Source organism: Apaloderma vittatum, unplaced genomic scaffold (assembly GCF_000703405.1).
Source record: "Apaloderma vittatum isolate BGI_N311 unplaced genomic scaffold, ASM70340v1 scaffold8307, whole genome shotgun sequence".
Lineage (NCBI taxonomy): Eukaryota > Metazoa > Chordata > Aves > Trogoniformes > Trogonidae > Apaloderma > Apaloderma vittatum.
Window position 1 is genome coordinate 1 of NW_009727785.1, and position 16,428 is coordinate 16,428.

The 16,428-nt window shown below is 44.4% G+C and overlaps 1 protein-coding gene across 1 annotated transcript in view; it reads left to right on the forward strand.

The window, feature by feature from the left end:
* Positions 1–580: 580 nt before the first annotated feature.
* The window catches only part of LOC104277232 (kinesin heavy chain), a 73,594-nt gene continuing 57,746 nt past the window's right edge, over positions 581–16,428 (forward strand). Inside the window, exon 1 of the mRNA XM_009873811.1 lies at positions 581–709. Within this exon, the coding sequence (XP_009872113.1) occupies positions 581–709 (129 nt within the window). The remainder of the gene's footprint in view (positions 710–16,428) is intronic.

Genomic DNA, 16,428 nt, shown 5'->3' on the forward strand with positions numbered 1-16,428 from the left:
AGAAAGTTTTTTTATTTTTTTTAATTTTTTTTTTTCCCTTCCCCCCGGTGTGTGTGCGGTTAAAGGAGGGGTGCTGCGGTGGGATGCCCTGCGCCCGCGCTGCGGGAAAGCTCCACAGCTCCATCCATCCTCCATCCATTCCATCCTCCCATCCCTCCATCCTTTCACCTATCCCTCCGTCCCTCCACCCATCCATCCCTTCACCTCTCCCTCCATCCATCCATCCCCCCATCCCTCCACCCATCCCTCCGTCCCTCCCTCCACCCATCCATCTCTCCATCCCTCCCCGGGGTGCAGAACCTGGACAAAGCGAGCGGTGCCCGGGGCAGATCGGTGCCCTCAGAGCACCTCAGGGACCGCAGCAGCATCCTTAGTCAAAACAAAGTGTTTTTCCTTCTTCTCATTGGAAAAAAAAAAACGAAATAAAATAAAATTCGAGTTTAAACATCAGGCTGCTACCTGCTCGCATCCTGCCTCAGCGTTTTCTCCTCCGCACTCCATGGGGTTTAGGCTGTTGATGGCAGCGAAAGGTTTTAAAATGAACAAAGCGTGGGGGTCTCGGGGCGCTTGGTGGGTTGGGATGCAGTGCCTGGACCGGGTGTTGAATGTGGTGCAGCCCCTCCGGCCACCTCCGGCCTTCGCTTTGCCTTCCCCGGAGCTGGAGCTTCTCCACGCCGGGGGCTTGCCTGGGGCCGTCATGCTGGTTTTGGTGGGTCTGTGTAGACGATACCGTAGGGTGCATGAACCTGAGCTGGATTTGTGGTTGGCTGTCTAACTGACCCGCGTCTTCAGTGCTTTGTTTTATATATTGGGTTGCTGTGGTTCAATCAATAGCGTGATCTGTGCTGTACCCTGATAAAGAGATCCTAAAGCTAATTGCTGATACAAAGAATGAGCAATTACTTGTATGATTTGTCAAGATTCTCGTTAAAACCCCAAGGTTTTTAGAAATTTTTTCTGCCATGAAAGTGGCAAAACAGTTATGGAAAAGCAAGGCAAAAAAACAGTTGTGGACAGGAATGGCTAACTTGTCTTTCTTAATTTGTTTTTATGAAATGTTTTCTGTGTAGCCAAATTGATTTTGTGTATGTGAAGGTTAAAGTCGTAGCACCCACAACAATCTGTTGACAATAGAATAATCCAGTTGGGTATCAATCTCCATCAGCAAGGGAGGGCTGGCTTTGGTCAACAAATATTTGGAACAAAAGTGTAACTGTAGCACAGTCATTTGGGTGTTTAAAAACAAATGTCAGCAAATTCTCCTCCCCTCCATAAATAAATAAACCCTCAGATATACTAAAAGTAGATTAAAATACATCAACTGCAAATCCCTTAACAATGCTCTCTCTTTAAGGGAAGCAAAATACAGAATCCTTTTTTCCCCACCTAAATGAACATGCAGGTACATAGTGCATCTTTGTCTATAAAGTATCTGTTTGTCTGGGAAAACAGTAAATGTGACACTTTGAGAAAGACATTTGTATTTTGCAAACAGGAGAGAATTCCTTTAGTAAAGGTAAAAAGGAAAAAATAACAGCAACTGTCAACTACCATGGAAGTTTAAAAAAAATGGAGAGAAACAAGACAAGCACATGTGTTTATGTATATAAACACATATAAATATTTATGTTCACTTGGGCAGGATTGTTTTGGGGGGTTATTTTAGAAAATGTGGTCAGAAGCTTGGCGTATGCCTGCCCTTTTCCTTCACAGGGCAAACACAGCCTTTTTTTTTTAGCTGCACATTTTAGTCATCTTAACTAGTGCAATCCATCCTCCAATATGGCTTTTTTTTTTTTTCTTTTTCCAAAGACAAACCATCCGGCTGGGGTTCTGTGGGGGTATTTGTGGTTTTCTAAGTGTAAATGGAAATCTTTCTGTATTCTTTGTCCTCTTCGTTGGCAATGCTAGGCTTGTCGAGCTTTGGTGTGAGTTGATCCATGGCGGGTGCCGCTGCGGTGGGTTAGTAGAATGTGGTGCTGGTTGTTACTGGGATAAGGTGGCTGCATAACTCCAACACATACTACCTGGCAGGGGCAAGGAATCCCGATTCTGGTAAAAGGCACTACCAGAGTAGACTTCCTTCTAGAAAACTAGCCTTTAAAAGCTCTTAGAAACATTCTACAAAACAAAAATAAGACAGAACCAAACGTGGTGGTTTTCGGTTTGTTTTACTATAGCATTTGGAAAGCACTGCAATGCAGCTTTTATTTTTGTTCCATAAAATATTAGAGAAGGATTCTGTTAAAATGTAAAAAACCAAACAAGACTATCCCCCCTTCAGAAGAATTCTGTCATATAAGGAAAAAAAAAAAAAAGTTGATTTAAAAGAAATACCTATTTTTTCTGACTAGTAAGTTTGCAAAATTTGCTCCTCCTTCCCAGCAAACAACTGGAAATGGGGAAAAATGCTCTCACTTGTAACTCCCCACTGTTGTCTCCCGTTATACTTCCTTTGGGACTTGAGCAGATTTTCCAACCAAAATTAAAGATTGTAACTTGCTTTTTCTTGAAAACAAACAGCAACTCAGGCTTGAGTTTCCCCGGGGTATCTTTCACGCCATGACTAAAGCTGTATTGATGCACCTGGTTTTGTGGTTCAGAACTCTTTGTCAGGGCAGTCCTAGGGCAGTGTCCTAACTGTCTGAGCCAGCGAAAGCCCTCGGAGCTGGGATTTGACCCAGTGTCTCACATTCTGCCCTCTGCCATCCACCTTCGTGCGCTTTGCACGTGCAACACAGTGAAGTATGGAAGCTCGAAATGTCTCACCTGAAATTTTCCTGTGGTTAAAACAGAGAAAACCTGCTGTATTTTGGTTCTACTTTAAAGTATAAAATACAGAAGCCTTTGAGATGTACCTTGTCTTTAACCGTGGCAGGAAAACGCTCAAGTGGTAAATCTCCTGCTTTCTTTTGCGGTTAGCTACCCAGCAGTCTCAACAGACTGCAGTTTCATTTTATGTTTCTGCTTCTCTGCATCCTCAAGGTGACTCTCCGATTGATTGTGTTGGCTGACATACCTAAAAATGTATTTTCCTAGCTGGCTTGCTTCTAATGGTTTTGTTGGAGGGTGTGGAGCTATTTGCTGTAGTAAGCAATGAGGCAGTCTTCTGGTGTGTGGTTTCTTCTCTTCGTGTTTCTCCCTGTTCCTCCAAGTGCTTTTATTCCGAGCATCTGCAAAGGAAGGATGCAGAGAAGCACAGCACCTGCTGGGGGGCTCCCCGTGAGGATACTTTGCTGGTTTAGGTTTGTAGGAGGATGTGCTTCCATTCCTTTTCCTCCTGCCCTGTTGTAAGACACCTAGGAATTTAGTTGTGAGGGAGACAATATTTTCACCTCCTTTTTCTGTTAGGTCTAGAGCTTCCCTTTTAGTGCAAAGGCTGATCTGAAACTGATTTTTCAGAGAAATACCTCCTGTTTAGAAATGGGAACCTCTAAAATGAATCTTTCTAAGCCAGCTCAGAAACCTCACGTTAACATTACCAGAAAGGGGATAAAAGACTCTTCGTGCTGGTTGTCAGCTGCTTTTCTGAGCTGCGGCGTGAGGGCATGTGTAAAGCCCGGCTTAGCAGGAGCTGCTGAGCGCTGCAGTTCTGCGCTGAGCGCTCGGTGTCAGGCAGCACGGAGCCTTCCGCAGCCCCTCGCTGCCCACGCCGGGGGGCTTCGGCAGAACTCTCTGCCGGCCCTCTCGACAAACCCGTGGAGGAAAACCAACAGAGGGCTACTGGAAAAACGAGAGGGTCCCTGGAGGGCTAGCCTTTACTTGCACGGGGGAAAAGTCTGTTGTTTCATCCGTGAAATGTTCCATGTAGCCAACTATTGTGCCTAAAACCAAACAGAAATCATTCAGCTGATGCTCTGCTGCTGTGCGATGGTCGCTGCTAGATTGGTGGGTCAGTCCGTGAAAAAAAAGGAATCCTTTGCAGTGGGTGGGGTGGAATCTGAGCAGGATTGTGGGTTGTTTTGGTTTTTTTTTAAGACTTTCTGTTGTGAGAACTGTTTGAAATGTCTCGTCAAGAGATTCTCATTTGTATCTGCTCCTAGATTGTTTGGATATGTTTTGCCTTTTATTTCGTGTATGCCAGTGAAGTCAGCAGAGCTTGTACTAATGAGGAGACCCGTTCTTAAGTCCCTCCCATACAGAGGTCTCTGTGTGCTGTTAAGTCGTTGTCACTCTGTGGTTAAGATATACCTTAAAAAACCCACACTGAGATGATAAATCTAAGTGATGAGTTAATAAATTAAAAAAACCTCCCCTGTGCTGCATGGCTTTTTTTCACGGGGTGTGGTACGTGTGCTTCTAACAAAAGCCAAGCATCCATCTCTGCCTCAAAATGCACAGCAGTTCTGCTTATGCGGGATTTGTTTATCATGTCTCTATAAATAACTTTTATAAAAAGCTCATACCAGTTTGTTGTAGGGCGTGAGGTGAGATGGGGCTTCTGTCTTGGTGTAAAACATGTCAATGGATATGTAGCAAGCCGTTTTCCTAGCAGAACCCTCGATCTGGGAAGCTAGCGCTTTCTTTGTCTCCCAGCATCTTTGGTGTGTTTTCCAGCTCTGCTCAACCATGCTTTTCCAGTGAAAACTGAACAAGTTTCGTATGAAAGCTTTGGTGTTGTGAGGTGCCAGTAGCCGTTGTGATACCAGGCTGTTGTGAGATACTAGTAGCTGGCATAGCTAAGCGTGACATTTGTGTGGCATCAACGGTATCTAAAGACACCAAGAGCTGACAAATACCTTTGTGGGAGCTGTTTCTTTCAAAACTATTTCTAGTCCTCCTACACCCTAAGATTTTCCTGTATCCTGGCATAAGCTGTGAATGTCTCTAACCTGCTGCATTTTCCAGGTTTGTGGCTGAGATGAACCAGACATGCTGTGCTCGTTCCCCTGTGGCTTTGGGCTATGCTGCTTTCAGGTCAGGCTATTTCCAGAGCAGCAGCAGCAGCACAAGACTGACAGATCTGGCACTTGCTTTTTTTTTGGGGTGATTTCTCTCAGCAGCTTAAGCCAGTAGGTATCTCAGGAAGAAGCAGAAGCCTGTAGATCATAGCACGTTGCTGTTCATTTAGGAAAGAACAAATACAAGATGATTCCACTGGGTCTGGGTGGCTTTTATGTGCCTTGCAGAAGAAACGATTTCATTTACTGAAGAACTGGCGTGGTAGCCATTCAGGGAGCTGCTCATGTGCTTGATATTTAAAGAAAGTAGTTGTTTTCCCAAGGCATACCGCTGTGCTTCACGCTTATTTTCAGGAGCTTGTGTAGAAGGTTAAACTCCTGGGACTGATGAGATGACTGCCATGGTAGTTCTTTGGTTCAGTTTTTATGGTGCTAAAGAATGAAACTGTTCTGGATCTAATTAACAAGAAATACAGTGCAGTTATTTCTTGACACAGTGATACTCCCACTGAAGTGAATGCAACGTGCAATATTACTTACTCTCCATAATGTAAGTCAGCGGATAAAATCTATCTTGCAGAAAAGTCTGAGTTTCTCCGAACCCCAAATATTCTCCTTCACCACCAGCCTTTGCATCTGTCCAATCCCATAACCTGGGCTGAGTCAGCAGGGGATGGGGATCAGCTTTCCTAAGGAAATGCTGCAGGTTTGTGTGGGAATTTGACTAACGTAGAGCTTTGAAGCTTCGGAGTATCGGCCCGGGCAGGGTGTGCTCTCAGAGGGTGGTGTGTGGCCCATATGAGTGATGCTTTTGTGTCTGCCTGAGCCCCGTGGTGAGTGATGCTCGAGGGGGTCCCCCAGGCTGCACCACAGGTATTGGGATTAGCAGCAGTTGATTCGGCTCCCTGGACTCTCTTGGCGTTGAACCCATTTTCTAAGATGCTCCCAAGGCAGAGATACTTCCCTTCCAGTTAAGGTTCGAAGCAGAATCCTTGGCTTGTTAAATGCTGCTTGGCATGCTCTTGCTAGGTTTAAGCCCAGCTAGTCTCCTCTGCAGGCACAGTGTGGTTTTTTAAGGGGTTTCTGCTTGTTTCTTTCCTGAATCCTCTGCTGTTTCTCTTCAGGAAGGGATATTCTTTCAAGCTTGCCTGTGAATGCTGAACTGGGGTAAAATTATTCAACATGGATCAATGTGTGCTCCTTGGGCGAAGTTGTATGTAGTTTTCTGTTTTCTAAAAATGTAGAGAAGCAAGGTGTGAAAGTAGTTTCTATTTATTGTTGGTGGTGCTAGAAAGATGATTTACGCAAAATGCCAAGCTGCTTATTTTTTCACCAAAGCAATTTCCCTTTTGTGTTTTCTCGGGGCATCAAAGGCATTTTTTTTAATCTTCTAATCCTATTTGAATGTCTTTCTCTAAAAATATCTTCATCCCACATGTCTATCCTGTCAAAAACATAGATTCCAACTTAAAGCTTTGAAACTTAAAATACAGATGCTGTATTTCAACAAGATAGATTGTCAAACAACTGGAACAAGTACTCTCATGACGCTCTTGATGTTGTCTTTTTATCTTTGGTAGCTCCTGCAAGGATGCCTTTGGTTTACACCAGAAGGTTTAGACCATTCAGCATCTGTACTCACGTGCCTTGTTGCAGTCTTTGTTTCCTTCCCCTGAGATGCAGGAGTTAGGCACTGATGTTTGGATTCGTTTTTGCAAGTGGCTGTTGAGTCTAGTGCGGTCGGATTTATCAGTATTTGGGGAAGTCTGGGAGTACTTTCCTTTTTTTCTGCATCGTTGGAGATGATTTCCTCTGAAGCTTCCTGCCCAAGGCTGAACGTGCTGCGAGGAAGCTGTGAGGGAGGGATGTGTACTCACATCTCCACATACTGTTTCAGTGTTTCAAACTGTGCCAGAAGAATAAAAGCTGTTACAAAAGATAAAATGAAGGATGAGGTGCCACTTATAAGTCTTTAATGTTAATATGCATTTCTCTGTGGTAGTTTTTTGAGGATTGGGGCGAAGAGGGGATGCTTCTGTAAAAACAGATACTTGAGAGATGGGTTAATTTAGTTTTTCTTGACAGTTAGCTAGACTGGTAGTCTAGTTAAAATACCCTTGGAATTAGCTTTAGTGTCCTTCCTGTTATCATGATTACTCGCCTTAGGATTTGTTCTCGTTCAGCCTTACTTGTTCTGAAATGCCTGATGTGTCTCCAGGCACTAACTCTGTGAGCAGCGTGTCAGACCCAGCTGCAGAGCTGTGACACCTGCAGATCTCCCAACTGTGTTGTCTTAAAGCTTTTCCTTCCACTGAGGACAACGTTAAAGTCCAGTATCTTGTGTCATCCATACTAATAGGTTCTTGTTTGGAGATTTCAGCGTGCGTTAGCTGTGTTGTTCATCAGGAAGGGCGAAGGGGAGCTACAGAGACGTGCTGAGGAGGGGCAGTGGCACAGAGGGAACAAGTGAGTGGGGTGGTCTGTTCTCTGCCTGGAAAAAAACCCAAACCATAATCCATCTTCCACCTCCCAGCATCCATGGCTTGGGATGGTGTGGTTGCTGACGCATTTCTTGTTAAATTCTGGCTGCTTTAGTCGAATATATAAGTGCAGCTGGAATTTGACATGGGTGTGTTTCGTCAGAGGAAAGCATCTCTTCTCCACAAGAGGCTGTATATGTGGTTGGTTTGGTTCTGTTTATTTTTCTTGACATCGACAACAGGCCTGGCACAGGATGTTTTGTGTCTGTTTCTGTTGGATCCCTTTGAGCTTGATACATCGTGTCTTAATGGAGCCCAACAAGACCAAACACAATTACCTACTTCCAGACCCTTTACTTTCCCTCTCATTTGCTTTTGTGTTGCTGCAGCCTTTTAGAGCTCAGAGGTCATGCCAAGGTAAGGCTCATTCTGAAAAGCTACTTATTGAGTTACTCGGCTGACTTAAAAAACATGGATCTGAGTGGGAATGAGTCTTGGTTTGGGGTCTGCTTTCCGTCCTGTTGCTGGGATCCGGGACAGTGGAGGCTGAGGCAGCCGAGTTCTGCTTTGGGCTGAGAAATGAAGAGTAGGCTGAGAACCACTGGATCCAAGTAATTTGAGACAACGCACAGGGTGTACAGAATGTGGTAGTCGCTGCTTCAGCCGACGCTATGGGTGTAGCAGCAGCAAAGTGATTGATGTCAAGTTGCTCAGTAATTGCTCGACGCTTTTGGCTTGGCTGCGGTGTTGCCAGTGTTGGATTTCCCAGCTCCACTGGAAGGTGCACGTTGGATAACAGGGCTTGTCGGTGTGATGGCTTTGTGAACTGGGAAAATACCTTTGTTCAATTTTACTGGTTTTTTTTGCACGTGAAAATACTGCATACCTAAAAAACCCAAACCCAACACAACAGCAAAAAAAACCTTTCTACTTCAAAATATTCAAAATACTTGAGAATCTTAAAGATGTGGGGTCGCAGACATGGTGTTTCTAATAGATTCCTTTTTTTTATTTGTCTACTGGAAATTACGAAGCCATTTCTCTATATTTATGACCCCTTTGGATCTTGATTTTTTATGAGATGTCCTGGAAGTACATGTGATTGTTATCAGATTCACATCATAATATCGATAATTGGTCCCATGACAGCTTCTGAAAATGCATATTTTCAAAATTATGAGGGAGAGCATAATTGGAACCAAGAATGTTGGGGTTTTTCCCCATGAGAAATGAGTATGCAGAGATAAGAACTTAAATATTTAATAGTAGTCCTCTTAGATGTCTTTGCTAAAAGTAATTCATTTTTTCACTGCTTCACTCTGCTAAAAGAAATCTTACTCCACTACCTAGTTATGATGACAGACAGGAGATGCCCTTGGCTAGTGTAAGAGACTTTCTTCTGGGTCAGACAGCGGTGGGATTCTTGAAATAGTGTGGTTGTTTTGAAGTTACTGTTAAACACTTCTGTTGCACGAGGACAATGTGATACTGAAAACCACATTTTCTTATATATCAAATGACCTGAAGGCTTGCAGTAACTTTTGCTGTACTCCTGAACAAAATACTCCTGAATTTACTTAGCTATTTACAGTCACAATTGTTGAAATGGCACAGTCTTTTCTATTTACTTGTCCTTGTGGCAGCCTGTGAGGTAAGGAAGATCTCTTATTTTTGTGACTTTTAAAGGCACATTGGGAATCTACATGGATGTTGAGTCTACCATACACAAGTACTATTCTGATTGCTAAATGATTCTTTCATTTAACAAAGGATGTGCAGGAGACCGTTATCTGAATTGGGGTAACTGGGTTAGTGAATATTTTTAGCAAAGCTGTTAGCAGAAGTCTGATTTTTCTGCAGTTGTAATCTCTTTTCTTGACTGTACAGTTCTGAATTGCATGAATTTCTGTATTTAGGCCAACAGCGAGATGTGGAGAACGCTGCGACTTCTCAAAGAGCTTTGAGATTTTATATTGTTCACTTAGTAATGATATGTTCCAAAACTCTTCTGCGCAAAGTCATCTGTCTTTTTTTCTGTGTCGCTTTGGAGCGCCAGCAGCTGAGCAGCCGTGCTTGCAGGCACTGGAGCCTGGGGAGGGAGGCACAGGATGTCTGCGTATGGATCTGTATGTCCAGGGGACTGGCTCATGACGTGCAGTGATGTTCCAACAGAAACTGCTTGTGGCTAATTCAGCTGGAGCAGGCCCAGCAAAGGTATACGCCTTGCCTTGTTCACTGTGTACCTGACCGAATTTGCTGACGGCTCGATCAATGCCGCCTGCCCTTTGAACACACAGCGTCTTTGCTGACCCCGGGAAGCAGCCACGCTCCTCCTGGGTTTTGCTGCTCACACTCTTGGTGGCTGTTTTGGTTGAGCCACACACGTGGTTCACTGCACCCGTACAGCTCAGGCTTCTCCGACTGCGGCAGTCGGTTCGTCTTTAACAGCCCAACACTGATTTTTGGCACCGTATAAGTGATAAAATGCTCCTACTGAAGATTGACCTGTTAGTCTAAAACTGCTACCCCCATGTCGTATCCATCCTCTATTGCTCCCCCCTTTTATATTACCTTTTATTTTCTCCTCTCCTTTTTTATATTACGTTTTGTTTGTTGGTTAGTTTTTTTTTGTCTTAGAACCATCAGTATCCTTTTTTATTTTCTTACCACTTTCTGGGTCAACCGTAAGTACCCAGGGAAAACGCTGCTGTTATTTGATAAACACATTGACTTGACTTTTTTTTCACTTGATGGTATCTTTTACAATTTAACTTCGAAGCAAAGTAGTTCAACGATGTAAAAAAATCTTAAAGCAAAATTAATCCTGCTATGGGGAAGCACACTGTTCTTTATGCTTGAGAAGAAATGTTTGCTTATATTGATGTTAGAAGATTTATTCTGTCCATTGCTTGCTTTATGTGCAACTCAGATTTTCCGAGTATTATAGAACAACCTTATCTATAAACTTTGAACAAAAGTGTTGCCAGCACAAACAATTTATTTTGATCGTACCGTATGTGATCGTTGAGCTGTGAAGCACAGTGCAAGGGTTGCCTTCCCTCTTTCGGCACGGGAGGAAGGCAGGGCTCTGCTCTGAGGAGGTGAAGGAAAATGGAAGCTCCTGAGGTGGTTTCGTGCCTGGTGTGTGGTGTGAGCTGAGCTGAGTCACTGCTGTCTCCATCCTCTGATCAAAATGTGTGAAGGGCTCTTGTCTGAGACAGCTACGAGGATCTATAAGGGCAGCAAGTGCCGAGCTGGCTGCTGGCGTCGAGGCAGTGGGAAGCTCTGCGTGCGGCAGCTCTCCAGCCTCCTCATCCTCGTGGCAGAAGGATGGGACCTGCAGGGGAAGCAGCTCCTGGGGCTGCCCGCAACATTGGGTGAAGGCTGGTTGTGTGCAGAGGCTTATGCATGTGGCTCTTTGCTAGAAGCTGAGTGAACTATTGCCCGCTTCTTAATTTTCTTTTCTTATTTTTGAATTCACTATTGTCAGAATGGGTCAGTAGTAAATCACTTAATATGGGACATGCAGTTTTTCTTAATTTCAAGTGAACTATCTCCTTGTTACGTTTTATGGTACATACAAGTGCTTGGCAGCAGAGACAAGACTGTATGAATGTGTCATTTTAACTGAGCTGAGTACATTGCTCTTCTGGCTCAATGCAACTTCTTATTTAATAAACTTAGTAGAGCTTGCATTTGGCCTGAGTTGGATTCAGACTTTGTACTGGAACTGAACAGCCTGGATTTGACTTGCAAGTGACCTTAGGCTCCATGGTCCTCTGTTCATACCATGGAATATCTGTTATTGGGTTTGATGGTTTAAATTTCTTTTTTTTTATTTTTACTTTTGGTGCTGTGGTAGCTGCAGGGACACACTTGAATTTCATTTTGAGAAAGTCATTTGGCGCTCTGAAACGCAAAAAGCCTGAAAGCTGGAGCAGCTGCAGTCTTGCTGGTGGACGGGACCATTCAGAACAGTTGTTCTGTCCTGGAGAGAGGTGCCTTCTGTCTTTAGGATTTGGAGTGCATCGTTGTGTATCTGTCCTGCTCTTCTAAAGAGCCACTGATTACTGCATACACGTATTGCTCTGGCACACCATGGCTGAGCTGCAGCAGCAGGCGTGGCGGGGCCAGCACTGGAGCTCTGCGGGGAGCCTGGCAGCAGCACTGTCCTGCTGCTCTGCCTCTGATCCCACACTGTTTGCTTTTTTTCCCCCACTCATCTAAGTGGAGCCTTGCTAATAAAGATGCCTTGTTGCTCTGGATGTGTGCAGGAGTGTTTAGCCTCTCTAGGTAAGCTGCTGCAAGGGGACCGCAGCCTGGGAAGAGGTACCCCTGCTCTTGAGGGGTACGGGCCAGAATGGACCAAGTGGAGGGGAGACTGTGCCGTCACCAGTTCTCTCCAAGAGTGAGCTGGCTTGTGTAACAAGAACTACTCGCTTTTTATTTTTGCTTTTTATTGTTATTAAAGCATGTCATTTGGGCACTGAAACATTGAGATCTTGAAAATGCTGACTGGATAAACGTGAAGGATGGGGAAGGCAAGAGACCTCTGTGGCTTCAGGACTAAGCCCTTTTTTGGAAATAGTGCCAAATGATGAGCCTGAAGGGTGGCTGGAGGTTGAAGTCCACCAGCAGAATGGCTTGTGGCTTAACAGGAAGAGCAACTGCTTATGGTGATGCAAATAAAAGATCTTAATGATTGTTTGCATCCTCCTTATCCTTTTTCTGCCAGCTGACAGACTTGTGTCTTGCAGGTTTTGTTGGTTTCTCAAGAGTGAAATAGAAATACGAAGCAGGATTTGCATGTGAGGCTGGCTCTGTGTTTGTATGACTGTCATTTTATAGATCCTGGCTCTTCTTAATTTTCTTGCGCCAGCAGGGCAAGAAGCAGCACAAGGGCTTTCGTTCACGTGTGTAAACATTTGACCTGGTCGCTTTTGATGCCTCCTGAACGCTGTAAGGGAACGGAGTGTGGCAGGCCAGGCTGTACCCTGCTGTGGATATTTGGAAAATGCGGAAGGAATAGATCAGCATTACTAAATCTGATAATAGAATTACTGTCAGATAATTCCAGCCAGCATTGCCTGTTTCTGGGTAATTTAACAGAAAGCGGAACTGGTCTGCTGATCTCATTGCTGTGCTGTAAGAAGAGATGTGCTGGATGTGCAAGCTGCAATGCATTTCTAGCTGTAGGGAGGGCACAGGAAGGGGTTGTAAGTCAGAAAATCTATTTTTTTCATGTAAAAAACCCACTCCAAATTACCAAAGAAGATCCAAGCAGTGCATTTCAAAAAGAAATTCTGCAGCTCTTTGTTCTTAACAAAGTTAACGGAAAGGTAGCTTCTTGTGTGTGTTTTAACCAGCTCTACAACATCATTTTAATTCATACACTTTGAATAACAGTTTGAGCTATGCTCTATGTAGTAACACAGTCAGAACCCCTTTGCCAGCTGTCCAGGGAAGCACAGCTTGTCACCACAAGTTTCTCAGTATGGGACAAGTTGACATAGATGTTCTCGCTACCAAATACAAAACCATTTGGAACCAGTTCCACTTGAATTTTGAATGAGGTATAAACAGTTCTGAATTTCTCGATGAATGACTTTATCAGTGATGGATTAACTTATCAGAAATGCAAAAACCAGGTTCTTAAATACCCTATTTTCCTCCTGATAACTGCTGCAAAAATGGAAGAAGCAGTAACTCTAGTTTGTAACGGGCTGCAATGTATTTGTAAGGGTGATTTTTTTTATTTTTTTTGTCTCTACTTGTCTAATTACCTAACGAGATTTTTTATGAACTAGAGATACAAATAAGAGTGCCTGTACTGGAATAGCATTTCCCAAACCAAGCACTGCGGTATCATGACACAGCTCCCACAAATCTATGCGTTTTACAAATTGCATAAATTAAGTAAAATGCAGAGTTCTGCTTTTTTTTTTTTTTTCCTCTCCAAATAATAAAAGATGTAAGGAAGTCGAGCCAGGAAGCAGAAACTTGTTGGGTATAAGGTTGTGGATGGGAGTGAACAGGTTCCTCTCCATCCAGAGATGCCGGGAGCTGGGGCTTGGGCAGCGTGGAGCTGAGGCTTGTGCTGGGTGAGTTGTTTCCTCACAAAGAGGAGCTGCCTCGTCTCCCTCGCCTCTCTGAACTGGCAGGGGGAGAAGAAACTGGGCAAATTTTGATAAGAATCAGAAGGAAAACTAAAAGAGATCAATAGGAGCACTAGCAGAGTGAAAGGAGGTCAGCAATTTTGTAGCGGGAAACACTGTAGTTCCTGCATGTCCCTTCCTGGAAGATCAGATCTTACTCCATGTTCTTACTTAATAAGTGTTGCACGTGTGGAACACAGACCTCGTGGTGCGGGTCTGGCCCAGGTGCCGCAGAGTCCGCGGCACCAGAACGGAGAGAAATGGCGGCTGCGCAGAACCTCATCGAAATGGCCGCGCGCGTGGATGGGGCCTCTGTTGTGTGAGCGCCGTTCTCCATCCATGTTTGAAGAGGTTTGTTGCCAGGAGCAACTTGTCTGCATTACGCGGTGACAGGGTAATTGCTCTGCCTGCCTCGACATCTGAGCTGCCGTCAAGGCCCTTCCATGTTCAAATTGCTGCTCTCCCCGTTGCCGTTGAGGCGTGGAGCCCAATATTTCCAGTATACGTCACGAGCCAAGACTGCTCAGACAATGAAATAAAAGGTAATGCCGGGGCAACGGTGCATTGAATATCTCTACAGATTAAACCAGATAGAGCAGAGCACTGCTGGGTGCCCTTTTAGTTCTTCTAACTATCACTTTTTGATGGAGAAGGCCAAGGGAAGTACAGAACCGGTGGTTCTGTCATTCTCCTTCCTTAATCTGAGTTTTCAGTGCGTATGGTTTTAGTTACCTTGCATACAAGGTGGCTGGGGCAGACTAGCAATAACATTTCTGTTGTGTTTGTAGGCTTTTAAAATCCTGCTACAGCATCGGGCTGGTAAGACATTCCCTCTCCCAGCGCTACCGATGTTTAGTATCTCGGTCTGTAAATGAGGAAGCAAGTCGAAGGTGTTGTTACTGGGCTCCCAGGGAATCAGGAGCACACTCAACCAGCGAGGTGTCAAGAGTGAGGGTTTTTTTCTGATCTCTGGGAGTACAGTTGCTCCATTAGGTTATGGATATTGGTGTCTTCTTCTCTGACTTATCTTGGATGCACCTAGCCTGGGCTCTTCAACACTTGAGATTTTCAGTTCTTGAGGGCACGGGAAAGTAGTCTACATGTGCTGGTGGTGCTGTTGGTCCTACAGTTTGCTGTCGGTAATGATGGGGTGAGAACAATTCAACCCTCTTTGGTGGAGCCTGTCCCTGGCGTGTCACCATGCAGACAGCATCTTGCCTCCGCGCTGGTCAGCATGAAGGGAATAAGTCTGGGAAGCGGGGACGTGCCCGGACTCTCTGCGTACGCTGGCTCTTGGGTTCTGGGCTCATTGCTGTTGTGATTGCCAAGACTTTTTTGAGACTCTCCAGGAGCTTTTGCCTCAGGATGCAGTCACACAGTAAATGAGTGGCTCTGCATTAATCCCCAGGAGACTGAAAGGGTGTGTAGCCCAGCTGCAAATGCGACCGTTTATGCTTGTGAAGCGCTTTCTCTGCAGAACAAATGCAGGCGGTGGGGTGCAAGCATCTCACTTGTTCCCTTCTGCTGACACACATCCAGCCTGGCAGGACACTCCGTGACCAATGGCGTGGTTTGATCTCTGATCCTCTTCAATCTTTGGTCTTGCAGAGCATGCTGAAAAGAAAACTGCTCAACGGACCAGTGATGCCCTCTCATTTCGTTTTGACCTCTCCTGACCCGGGATGGATTTGAATCTACAACTGACAGTGCTCAGTATCCCATTACTAATCTCCTGAGCCACCCAGTTGCACCATAAATCTGTCAGTGATATGTTTAACCAAGTGGAGATTAACACAACACTGCCACGGCAGAATTAAGATGTAGTTATGTCTTGGACTGGGGCTGGTTTATGTTGTGTTTCTCTTCTGTTGGTGGAGCCAAACATCAGCAACTTGCTTGGGGCTTTTGCTTCACCAGAATGGCTTCGTTTCATGTTTTGAAATACCCACCTGGCTTTTTTTGCTTTTTGCTGGAATATTGTGAACACTGATGGTGAGCAGAGATGCTGCTCTGCCCATAACTTATCCCCATAAGGTGACCTTGTCTGAATTCTCTTCCATTGCTGCTGTAGGGATCTGCCTGTGGGTTGGTTTTACTACGTTATTTTCTGGCTTTGGAGTTTTTATTTTTGTTAAAAGAAACCCGATTTTGAAGCATTGCATTTTTACAAAATAGGCAATTAATGCATTGTTCTCGTTTCATCCTCCTGCTACTAAAATCACAAGACCTTTAGTTACAGGAGTCTCGGGCTTCTATAATTATGGTACCTTTCTTTCTTTCTACAAAGAATGTTTTTCTGTCATTTCTTTCTAAACTGTTTACATGGGTTTATATACAAAAGAAATCATCAAATTCTCTTATCCTGTTGATGTAAGGGAGTAGGGTAAGTTAGCTGAAATGCTGGAGCCTGGTAAAGCTGGAGAAATTATGGATAATTTTGAGTCTTACCTTCAGAGCTAATTGTGGGGGTTTTTTTTCCTAGAACGGTTTAGGTGTTGTCTGTTCAAAGTGGAACCTATCAAAAGCAGCCTCGACAAGGACCCTGTGTGCTGGTCGTGGCTTGGAATATTATGTAGTAACTACCCTCATGAGATTTCTGTTTATTTAAGAATCCCTGGTGTCCAGAGGATCTTTATCTGAAACGGGAGCTACAGCATTTCAACATGAATTTAATTAAACTTCTCTGAGCTTTGCTGAAGTAGAAGGAGTAGCTTATGAAGATGGCTTCGAATAGTCCTGAAAAGATCTATTCAGTAAGTTAGAGCATGTTAAATTAAACCAGTAGGTACCTGTTACACATAGTACAGTGGTGTAAGCTACCTGAAAGCCAGAGAGGTGATGCTGGGGACCATGTGCTCCTCTTTGCCCTGGGACCATTAGAGTAGAATCCTA